The sequence below is a fragment of the Cibotium barometz genome, chromosome 10 (assembly GCF_041138505.1).
Source record: "Cibotium barometz isolate CiBa-2024 chromosome 10, ASM4113850v1, whole genome shotgun sequence".
In the NCBI taxonomy this organism is placed as follows: domain Eukaryota; kingdom Viridiplantae; phylum Streptophyta; class Polypodiopsida; order Cyatheales; family Cibotiaceae; genus Cibotium; species Cibotium barometz.
The window spans coordinates 26,158,163-26,170,521 of NC_141055.1; the positions used below are offsets into that span (position 1 = coordinate 26,158,163).

Here is a 12,359-nt window from a genome sequence, read left to right on the forward strand (position 1 = left end):
AGTTAAAGAGAAAACAGCCACGAAGGGCTAAATACAAACTCGTCTCATATAAGGGCGGGAAACAAGTGATCATAAGGGGGAGAGATGCTTCTCCTCTAGCTGGCCCCTCTATGAGGAGAAGGCTATCTCATATAGGGGGAGGGGGGTGAAACAACCACACAGGTGGTCTGTAGTGCGAAATGGGGTCACCGCCTCTATCAGTGAGGAAAGGGCTACGCCTCCAAAGTCTCAAGAAGGCTTCCCGCCGCTTCCGCATGCAGTCAGAACCTCCCTGCAGCTTCCCCCACTGACCGCAGAGGGTGTGAATGATGTCGAGCCATATGCTCCTGATGGTCTCAGCCAGCGGAGTGTGGGTACCCTCGATGGCCTCGCTACATCTAGCACGCTAGATGTGCCAGTCTGCTACGCTACTGCAAATCTCCCAACACTGGCATGAGCCTGGACACCAAACACCTGCAGGTGGAGCTATGAATGGTACTACTGCAACATGATGGTGGGAGACCTGAAGGGCATGGCCTCCCCCATCCTCCTCGTAAGTCCTGACCACTCTAGCCTCAATGGCCCAAGCGACAGTACCCCAAGTGATAATCCGGGTCGATGCCCTGTCCATAGCAAGGATGCAAAGAATCCGCTGCCAAATCTGCTGAGCCTTCGGGGAATCCCAAAGGCAATGTCGCTAAGACTCCTGGGGGTTGCCACACCTCGAGCAAGCTGCTGGCCGCCCCTCGACTGCCAGCCAAGTACCCACTGCCAGACTCCTGTGTGGCGTCAACCAGAGGAAGACACTTCCTCGGCCGAAAGTTGTCCCAAAGCCTCTTCCAGCAATCTGAAAGGAAGCGTTGTGATAGGCCCTGAGACTGCCAGTGTGCTGCTGTTGCCGGTGTGCCATCTATCTTCGACATCTAGATCCTGTGGCCGAACCTCCCTGTATATGCAAAGAAAGGGGCATCTAACCTTCCCTCTAGACTCGATCCATGACACTCATACTGGTTTTGTACAGGATCGGAGTATTCGGGACAACATCTTTACCTTTTGGGAGGCGACAGCTTCGGCCAGGATGCGACAACTGGACCTCATTGTGCTACTCCTTGACTTTGAGAAAGCTTATGATAGGGTGGATTGGAGCTTTCTAGAGGGCACTATGAACCGGATGGGATTCCCCATGGAGTGGATTCGCGGAGTCTCAGGACTTTATTCACCATCTCACAGCCAGGTTCTCATTCAGGGAGCTCGGGACGACAGATTCCCCCTTTCCCGCTCAGTTCGACAGGGCTGTCCTCTAGCACCGTACCTCTTTCTATTTGTCGCTGAGGCCATGAGCAGTTCGCCAAGGAGATCACAAGAATGGTCTCATGCTTCTCCATGCTCTGACAATGGCTGCAATAAGAGGGGAAGATGGTGCCCTAATATTTGCCTCCGTGAACAAAAACCGTGGGCTGGGCAGCCAATCTCTCCCAACACGGGATGTACATCCGGAAATCTGAGATAAGAAAAAATCCTTCCAAGGCTCAGTGCCTGGTAATAGGAAACCTCTGACCACAAGTTTGCAAAGCAACGCCCTGCACTAAACATCCAGATCAATAATATTCAGCCCCCACTCTTGCCTGGGCTGAATAACTGTGAGTCAAGCTACCCTGGCATGTGTGTTTGTGGTGCCATCCAAACCCGACCAAAGAAAATTACAGATCAACCTCCACAATTGACCAATGCACATATGAGAGAAGCACCAACAAGAGACAATAAACCAAGTCGAGGGAAGCAATACCTGATTAGCCACCAATGCTCTAGAGGCTAAATCCAATCTCCTGGAGCTCCAATGAAGAAGCTTCTCCCGAATACTCACAAGTACCGGAGCAAACTACTCTGCAGAAGAAATATCAACCCCAACCTGGCATCCCAAATATCTAGTAGTGCATCCTCTATTGATCCAAGTAAAACCAAGCTGTGCACCCCAAGCAACTCTCGGTGAGTCACTCTTCCAAAAACCAACAGATTTTTCACAATTAATGAGGGCCCCTTATGCCAAACAAAACTCTTCCAATGCCACCCGGAAGGAACATAAATATATGTGTGAGGCCTCCAAGAACATGGCTATGTCATCAACTAACTTAAGAGTCAACCAGCTCCTCGTGACTACGAAGAGGTAACCTCAATCAAGACATACTAGCAGTGGAGCGGAGGAAGATGCTCATGGCCTCTGCAACTATGACATATATTAATGGGGCTAAAGGGCATCCTGTCATACTGAGCGAGAGATCTAAAACCGCTCTACTCTATCTCCGCAAGCAAGCACACTACCGTGGGCATCACGATACATGCATGAAACTCCGTTGATCCATCTCTGAGAGAAACCCTAAGAGTATCTCAAGAAAGTCCCAATCAACTCTATCATAAGTCTTCTCAAAATCCAAAAGCAGAATGGCCAAAAGCTGATTACTTGCTTTGGCCCATTCCACGACCTCCCAAAATGAGAAAATGTTATCAAAGATGCTCCTTTCGTGTAAGAATCCATTCTGAGTATCATAAATGACATCCTACAAAATTGGTTGCATTCTAATGCTCACTACCTTAGCAAGAATCTTATACGCAGTCGCAAGTAAGGTGATAGGTCTCCACTGTCCAATCAAGGCCATATCCCGACTCTTAAGGATAAGAGAGATAAGCCCCTCAGGGAGAGAAGAAGGCATAGAACCTGTGTCCCACATCTCCTGGAGAGCCGATGTGATCTCTACCCCAATCTCATCCCAAAAGTAATGAAAAAAAAGGGGATAGACCATCCTCCCCTGGACACTTACCATGAGGTAAGGCATGAAGAGCATGACTGAACTCCTGTCCAAAAAGATTCTTGGGCGTGGTAGCGGTACTCCGCACGCTACTCAAGAGGGTGATCAAGCTCTGTCCTAACAACACATAAAGAATCTACAACCCGATGAGCATGAGAATGTTTCTCGTGCTTCCTCTGTAAGATAGCCAGCCTATGTCTAATAGCCCTTTCTAAATCCAAAGCCTCTTGCCTCTTAGAAAGGGCACACATGTGATAAAAGTTGCTAATATCACAAAGGACTGAGGCTGGGCTTTGCGAGGCCTGCGAGCAATCATGAGATCTCCAAATATCAAGCATCTGACGTGATAGCTCTACATCTGAGAACAAATGATCATGGATGCGTACATGAGGTGCTAATCCATGGCGACTTGGATCTCTAATGCATGAAACCACTGGGCAATGATCTAATTTTGAAGTGCCTGTAGTAATAAAAGTATGGCCCCCTCTGTCAAGCACCCAATCATCTACATAAAATCGATCTAACCATGCATAAATGCATCCTGCATCTCTTCTCCTGTTAGACCATGAATAAATGTCATCCTCATGCCAACAATCTTTGCCATAAATGGAGAGTGTAAACCTCTCCCAAGACACTCTCTCAAGAAGATTCACCAAGCCCTCATGTCCACCTCTTTTATCCATTGGCATCTCAACCATGTTAAAATCCCCACCAATAATCCAATGGTCAGCGTGAGGTATCAACGTAGTGAGAGATTTCTAAAAGACAATCCTCTCAACTCTATGGTTAGGAGCATAGAGGTTAAGAATACCAATGCATGTAACACACCTCTAAAACCTGGCCAGAGGATGTCCCTATGGAAGCTAAGAGCTTCCAATAAGAAGAGCAGGGAACCATAATGAGACCGGGGTAAGGCACTGATCCTCCACCACTGGATCAAAGCCCACCTGGTATTGAAAGAAGAAGATCTTCCTTAGCCCAAGAGGAAAGGGGCTGCTAGCCAACACCAGATAAGAAGGTTCCGGAGAAAGAAAGTCCACCTAGAAGAAGCCTTGACCAAGCAAATGTGTATCCTAGAAGTGCACAATCAACTCCGAAGGGAGAGCTGCTAGAAGCCATTCATAGGCCTACGAGCGAGATGGGTGGGAGCCGTAAACCCTCGCCATAAGGATGGTCTGGACCTCGATATCAATGTCGTGTTGAAGAGAGGTGAGCTCATTTTGTGAGAAATTGATGATTCTCCCAGCCTGTGGGGGTGAAGAGGGATTGGCTGTGGCAAAAGCCATAAGGCCAATCAACGGTGGGTGGCCGACTTGAATCCAATTAAAAAACAGCTGCTGAAGGAAGAGCAAAGCAGAGGGAGCAGGGGAAGAAGCGGGAGGCAGAGGCGGGGCATAGCAAGGGAAGCGGGGGGCAGCAGGGCTGAGGCAGGGGCAGCACGAAGCGAAGGCGGCAGAGGGGCAGCAGGGAGAAGTGGGGGCAGAGGGCGGCAGCTCTGCAGAGGCGGGGGGCAAAGGCGGGGGTGCAAAAGGGAAGGTTAGCAGCAGCACGAAGCGAAGGCGGCAGAGGGGCAGCAGGGAGAAGTGGGGGCAGAGGGCGGCAGCTCTGCAGAGGCGGGGGGCAAAGGCGGGGGTGCAAAAGGGAAGGTTAGCAGCAGCGCGAGCTCAACCAGTCTCCCTACTTGGTTTTTTTTAACTCTTCCCAAAGGAACAAAAAAAATCTCAAATACTAAATGTTTTTAGAAAGGATCCTCGACACTTTGTCTTGGGAAGCAAAGAGCTTATTATGCCACCCATATTTCCAATAGATAAACTGCAGCAGCTTAATGACTTCACACCTACCAGTGATAGTATTTACTCGTTCAGTTGGATTATGCATGTCCACTTGATCACGGTAAAGAACCACCTCACTGGTTGCTCCTCGGCACTCGAAGAAGATGAGGAAAAGATGCTTCTTTGCACTATAAACCATGCGATTTGGAACCCGCTCATTTCCTCCAAGGGCCTGCCAAAACAAACTTGCATAAGAACTCTCACCTAAATATATTTCATTTGCTGGCAAACATGCTTGACGATATTCAGATGTTCAAACAAAGAAAGCAATTCTTATCGACGACTAGGCATGTAGCATTGGCAGGAATATTGTAAGCAATTTAAGCAGACAGCACAGAGGTGAGGTGGTAACAACAAGCAGGGACTTGGATGAGGTTGCTCTGAGCGCCCGAATGCGATATCCGGGTGGCATTTATGGTACATAGATACCACCATCTCACACAATGATTGCTTGCATGGGAACAAAGAGAATAGGACAGATTCTAAAACCAGTGCATGTGTGTCGCTCTAGGCGGGGGAGTTCTTCGTGAGAAGTTAAAGAGAGCCTTAGTGGGAGGCTCTATTGACATCCTCTTTCTACAGGAGCATCATTTGTTAGCTGGTCATACCTGAAAATGCAAGAAGATTTTGCAGGGCAGGAGTCATACCTTTTGGTCACTTGCCTTCAGCCCATTCCGGCAGTGGTAGATTCCGACATCATAGTTCCAAGGAGGGCGCAGTGGGTGATTATCAGACTAGGGGAGGACCGGGTGTGCCTCCTCAACATCTATGCCCCTGACTCCATGGCAGGTCGAGCAGACTTCTAGAGAACGATTAGGCAGGGCCTCCCTGAGGCTGATTTCTGGTGTTTTGGGGGAGACTTCAATCTGGAGAGGGAGCTATCCATCGATGTGTGGTAGGGGTCCATAAAGGATGTCCAGCATTGGCGAGGGGGTGAGGAGGGCCCTTGGATCTGCAAGGCCGAGGAGAAGCTGGGACGAGGTAGTAGCTACAGATGCTTGGTGGTGGGCAAGGATCTCATCAATCTGGGGCTGGTGAGCCTGGGGTTCTCAATGTCTAGGAGGGTGAGGCCGTCTGGCTCTCTGAAGTGTGGTGACACGAGGCAAGGTAACTCCAGTTGGGAAGGGGCGGGGGCGCTCGCTACTGTGGTGGCCTCATCTGTCTGAGTGTCCTCCTATGGGCAGAAAAAACTAGTGATGGTAGACTGAGATGGGTGCCAGGGTCAAGGATCTCTGAAGAGTAACTCTCAGTGTTGTTGGATCTCCAACAAGAAGAGTCCTAGACAATGCTGACCCAAGATAATGGCCCAAACCCAAGAGAGGTGGGACAGATCACCATGCGAAATGTATTAGAATGATAAGGTTTTATATGTATTAGAATGATAAGTACAAGGCATAAAAATAAAATGATGTCCATATGGTGCCCTTTCACAACGGGTGGTCAGGGGAAAAAGCCCTTCAATGTGGAAGGTAAAAAATGCCCCTTAGAAGCCCATGTTCACACCTAGCATTACCACTATGACTTTTCCTACACTGTTGACGAGAGACAATCCACTCTATCTGGATGGAGGGGATTTGGTACGAATGCAGGAGCACCACCTTCCCATGCTCATGAAGCCTGGGCCTTTCCTTACACATGGGATGTGGAATGACAAAAGTTGTGACACTACACGCCTGCATTGCACCTCCCCTCTCTCTCTCTCTCTCTCTCTCTCTCTCTCTCTCCCCCCCCATTGGTGGACACAGATAGAGAGACCACAGGCCCTCATGATGGCACGCATGATACGCAGCAAACCGTCAGTACCTCATGACATTATCCGAGCAGAGTTTGATGCGCCTCCTTAGAGGCCATATTCCAGACTATATGCCTGCTAGACAGATTCAGAGAGATGCCACAGGACAGATTATCATACAGAGCTTTTCAGGCATCTAGACAGTTGGCTGAGGCAAGAGACAGAGGATCATGGTATGCACAGGTCACACATTGGTTCTCAAAGCATGGCCTAGACATGGATCATCTACCACCATTCCAGTATGACAGGGATGCACCACATATCCGTCTCTCTCATAGTGAGAGGAACAGAGTATTGAGACAGGATCTATGGCAGCTCTATACACGAGAGACATGGATATCGCCTACACAGCCTCTTCCACCGAAGATGCTATACTACAGAGATCACTTCATGAGTATCACTGATGATGGATTTATAGAGAGGCCTAGATACATGGAGGGCTTTTTACCACACGGCTCCCGAGTGGCTATTGGTCAGCTCAGAGTTTCATCACACCGATTGGAGATTGAGACTGGCAGAGCAGCACGGATCCCCCGAGAGGAGAGGGTATGCAGATTATGCAGAGAGGAGGTGGAGAGTGAGGAGCATTATGTATGCAGATGCAGAGCATATACAGCCATCAGAGAGAGATATCCCATTTTATTCAGAGAGTAGATCTTTGAGGCAGCAGACCAGCGCATACTGGGGAGATACATTCCAGACATACAGCGCCACAGAGAGACATTATTACAGGCTCAGACAGCTCCAGAGGAGGGGCGACAGACACAGATTACTACATTTTTTCAGAGATCCATACCCCTCCCAACCCCTACACGGCAGGGAATTACTCTCCAGAGAGTAGAGACACTTAGAGCCCGCAGGAGACAGAGGACACCTGGCTTTCGGACACCACGCCTATACCAGAGAGAGATGACAGAGATCAAAGCTCTGTTTCACAGAGAGGGTGCGGAGCGACTGGCTCGCTTCAGAGCACACCCAGGCATGTTCTTCAGGGAGCTGTGGACACCCCCTTCACTGATGTATACCATTTTATACCCCCAGTATGGTACAGGATGGAGCTAGCTAGGTTGCATATCATGATTGTATACTCCATGCATATAGCTTTGCATTCTCCTAGTAGTAGAGCTCCATCCCCTGCACACCCAGATTCAGCTTTTTTATTCAGTACTTTTTCATTTTGTTGGGATGACAGAGGATACCCCATACAGGTACTCCGATTTGTCTCATAGGCCGAGTTTGGTCTTTTGGAAGACGTTAATAAAATCTTTCTTTCTTTCTTTCTTTCTCTCTCTCTCTCATCTTCTCCTCCTCAATGTTCTCCACCTCATCTTCTCCTCCTCAATGAGGTGGAGAACAAATTACACCGGCTCATCATGGCCCTCGAAGCACGGGTCACGGACCTTGAACAAGAGAACACGGCACTCAAGGAGGAGGTGAGTGCATTGAAAGTGGAACTGGTAGCCGTCAAGAACACCAAGAAGAGACAGAGCGCCACAGAGAGACATTGATACGGACTCATACCACAGGTAGAGGTGGGCGACAGCTCCAGCTCGCTGATTTCTTCCAGAGATCTATCCCAGTGCCTACCCTGACACAGGAGGGGGTTACACTTCAGCGCGCTGCGGACCTCCGAGCCAGACGGAGACCGAGAGCACCAAGCTACCAGACTCCCAGACTACATCAGAGGGAGATCGCAGAGATACGGGCTCGACATCAGCACCATATCCAGGAGCGGCTAGCTCACTTACACTCACACCCAGAGATCATGCTCCGAGGTATTTTTGCCTCGCCATCGCCTATGTATCACATATTACACCCCCATTATCGTACTGGTTGGAGCTAGACATATCTGCATTGCATTCTTGTATACCCTACGCATATAGGTTGCATACTGAGCCTCTAGCAGTAGTGTTCCATCCATCACACCCCCCCCACTAGCTCAGTACTTTCATACTTTATTTCATGTTCATTTTGTCCTTTTTTTTCCGGACATCCAAAAGACATAGACAATTGTACATTCATTTGTCTCATAGGTCGAGTTCGGCCTCTAGTAGACGTTAATACAGCTTTCTTTCTTCTTTCTTTCTTTCTCTCTTACCCTTCCTCTTTTTGTTACATTGTATTCTTTACCTCATGAGAGGTTTGTAGTCGGCCAGTGCATGGACAATTCTTTTTTATACAAATAGAAGAATCTTTGCTTGGAAGAAAAAGTGCTGAATTTTAATTCGAACAGATGCTGCTGGCCACTACATTAAGCAGGTAAAAAAGTCTTGCAACAGCAGAATAACTGCAGATAAAACCGAAGTAAAAGCATACCGTTGGAGAAAGCTTCTTGTAGATGTTATACTCGCCAGAAGATAAATTGTAAGCTGTAAGATTACAGCTATCCATAAAATATATTCGTACAGGATAGTGAAATATCCGCTGCTCTGAATTGAAAAATCTCAATTCTTGATGAATTGGCTGCACATCCATTTATATATCATTACTTGAATTTCCAAAGATAGTTGTGTATTGTAGCATTAGGCATTTTGAAACAAAACAAATGACACGTGTACATGTTTTCCCTAGTTGAAATTCTTGACGTATGCTGAATTAAATTTCAATGTTCATTAGCCAGAAAAAACACGCTTATTACTTCAAAAACATAATGTATATCTTGTTTTTCTTGAAAACCTGACTACGAAAACAAGTAGAATAAAATGCAACACAACTCTACAGCTGCTTCGTATATGGTTTCAGTTGAAAGAAGCAAGCAATAACAATAAAGGAAAGAAGGAAATGGGTGTAAACATTTTGAGACAGGAAAAATAACCTGGCAGACAGGGATATCCCGCAGCACATGCTTTTGATCTGAAATCGTCAGAAGTGGCAATCTCAAGATTGGACCAGTTTTTGATTTTCCATCAGCTGAATTCTGCAGATCAAACAAAAAGTCAAAAATTAATATTCATTGTCTTAAATATCTCTTAACATATTCTTTTTCCCAGGTGGCTAATCCCCATCAATCAGCTTGTCAAGAATTATCACACGGCATGCCACACGTTAAAAGCAGGACAAGAGTTGCTTGGTCTACTTACAAAAGAGGAGAGGAGGGAGGGGGGCAACTTGTCAAGAATTATCATACGGCATGCCAGACATGTTAAAAGCAGGACAAGAGTTGCTTAGTATACTGGGGGGGGCGGGGGGGGGGGGGGGGGGCATTTGTGTGGGTGGGTCATCTTGAGTTCAAATCCCCGCAGCATCTAGGCTAATTGCGGCCATAATTGTACTGCCTTCGGCAGGGACACTAAGCCACCTTCAGGTGGGCCTCAAGCATACCAAGAAAACATTAATGGACATAGAAGGCATGCTACAGCAAAGCCTGATAGGGTTAAAGAGCCATCTCGAGACCTCATCTAGACCTCATCTAGTGACGGAGATGAGGGGTTTCGAAACTCATGGATCGCCATAAGCTTGAAAACGGTTCTTTTCTTCAAGTGTGTTTGAATGAGATGTCAAATAGAAGGGTGGTATTTTCTACTGAGCTTTGTGCCTTTGATGTGTTCTACTGTCTTCTACATGCCGTCTTCCGAATGCATCTAGCAGCAGCTCGGCATCACATGGGAACTCCCCATGGCTGGAATCTCTCTATATATGCCCTCATCTGGTGCACTTGCATCTCCTCCTCGCCATCTCCCTCTTGAGCTCGACATTCTCAAATGCTGTGGAAGAAGGATGTAAGGAGTGTCTGATTTTTTTCTTCTTCCCTCTATCCCTTCATGAGTCAGCTTTTTTGTGCATGTATCTCATGCAGACAGTGTCACACCCCTCATTATCGGCTGCCTAGGACAGCCATGTGGGCAGCCGACATGTCCACAGGCTCAGACAACTGGACCCTATAAATGGCCTTTTTAGACATGAAAATAGGGAAAAGGGACAAACTGACTGCAAATAAGTTTGTCCTCAATCTATTCAGCACCTATAAAAAGCCCATTATTCTTCATTCTTGTAATTAGAGCCTTCTTTCATGTAAACCAAACTTCTCTAATATTTTCTTGCAGACAGTTTCTTGTGCAATTTGAGTTGTTAGGAAGACTGTTCTTCTCCAGTTCTCAGCCTTGAATCATTTGCCATGCTTTGTACATACATTGTTTCCTAAAGATACAATAGAAATATAAAAGTAGTTGTAGATTATTGGTTTGTGTTTCTGTTTCTCTTAAGTCTTCCATCGCGTTGATCATCTCTCTTAACTCTTGTACACAAAAAGCCTTAGTGTCAACAGAGCACTGTGTGTTGGAAACAAGTCTTCCTTTTGCACCTTCACTTATTTCTAGTTCTCACTGTTTCTATTGCTCTTTATCGAAGGCCACAGATGAGCAAATAGCAGCATTAACCCGTATGCTGTTTAAACACATCAATAGCTAAATGGCACCCTTGTAACAAGAATTCAAGGCTCAAGGGCCTCTAGACTTCAACTCAACAAACGCCTGTAACTCCTAGAACGCAGAGCATGAGCACATGAAGGTGGGGCCACTTGAGCACTTTGAGCATCGATTGCATTTTCATGAGAGCCACCCATTGAGTCGCCATGGGAGCCAGCACAAGAGTTGCCATTCCAATAGTAGTCGGCGTTGCAGATGGGCGCAATCATCACCTATTGTCCCTGTCATCAGATCCCTCTTCCCCCTAGTTCCCATTCTTCTCCTCATCTCCCTTTCGCTTCTCAGATCCAAGGGTTATCACCTATTGTCCCCGTCATCGGATCCCTCTCCCCCCTAGTTCCCATTCCTCTTCATCTCCCTTTCGCTTCTCAGATCCAAGGATCGAATCACATGCCACATAAGCAACACCAGTCCCAACTATTGGAGCTGCTCAAGCCTCTCAAGTACAATGGTTGGCAAGGCACTTACCACCCAGACTAAAGAGATGTCAGCCACCCTTGCTGCAGCAAGTTGTTCAGATGTGTTGCATCCCCTCAAGACAGCTTTGACAAGAGTCACACTTCTCTGGTGGGAAAATTTGAATCAAGCACCATGCCGTCTACATTTGGGATGATTGTCATTCAGCAATCTTGATGGAGTTTTTTTTTTCCGAGAAAAGATCCTTTCTTTAGTTATATAAAAACGCCCGTAGGGCTACAAAAGATCCTCTCTGCTCATAAGAAAACAGAGCAGAGAACAAAGCAAGGCAGCCAGGGAGACTCTCCCTAGGTGCTGAAAAATACAAGAATCAGTACAAAGAACTGAGAGGCTATATCATACAATAGGAGGGGGGGAAAGCCAAACAGGTGGCCTGTAGTGCCAACGGGGGGACCCCACGTGTAGGGTATAGAAGGGGCTGCTGCGCCAAGTGGTGTGAAAGGCCTGGCGCCGCAAGGTCGCCTCATCCGAGTCGCCTCGGATGCGGTCTGTCCTCGTAGGGTGTGGATGAGCTCCTGCCAGATCCCCCGAACAGTCTCTGCTGGTGGCTCCAGTCTCCCCTCAAAGGCCCTGAAACACCGGGCCCTCCAGGTAAACCATATGGTGAGGCTGCTGAGGAGCTCCCATCGTAGATCCCTCTCCTCTGTCCAGCCGGCGGACGAGAAGTCCGGTGAAGGAACAAGGCGAGGCTGGCCCCTAATGAATCTGATGGCCTGGCTGTCCTGCTCCATCTCATAGCCCACAGCGCAGGCCCTAACGAAGTCGACCAAGCAGCGGCACCCCACGTATATATCCCCTCTGGAGCGAGGGGGGCCAGAATGCACAGCATCCGCAGCCAAATCTGCTGCGCCTGAGGGCAGTCCCATAGGCAATGTCTCTGTGTCTCCATAGGGTGGCTGCATCGGACGCAGGCCGCCGGAAGTCCGCTGTAGACAAGCCAGGTGCCAACTGCAGAACCCCTGTGGGCGACCAGCCACCACTGGAAAGTCGAGATCTTGCGTGCATGTCGACTAGCCCAGAGCCTGGTCCAAAAGTCCTTCAGGAACTCCGG

General features: G+C 48.0%; 1 protein-coding gene across 1 annotated transcript in view; it reads right to left on the minus strand.

Annotated features, from left to right (window-relative positions):
- The window catches only part of LOC147634713 (Transducin/WD40 repeat-like superfamily protein), a 159,406-nt gene that overhangs the window by 80,967 nt on the left and 66,080 nt on the right, over positions 1 to 12,359 (minus strand). The window contains exons 12-14 of the mRNA XM_086803867.1: positions 9,223 to 9,324; positions 8,724 to 8,870; positions 4,625 to 4,787 (exon numbers count right to left, since the gene is read on the minus strand). Coding sequence (XP_086659993.1) covers positions 4,625 to 4,787; positions 8,724 to 8,870; positions 9,223 to 9,324 — 412 coding nt within the window. The remainder of the gene's footprint in view (positions 1 to 4,624; positions 4,788 to 8,723; positions 8,871 to 9,222; positions 9,325 to 12,359) is intronic.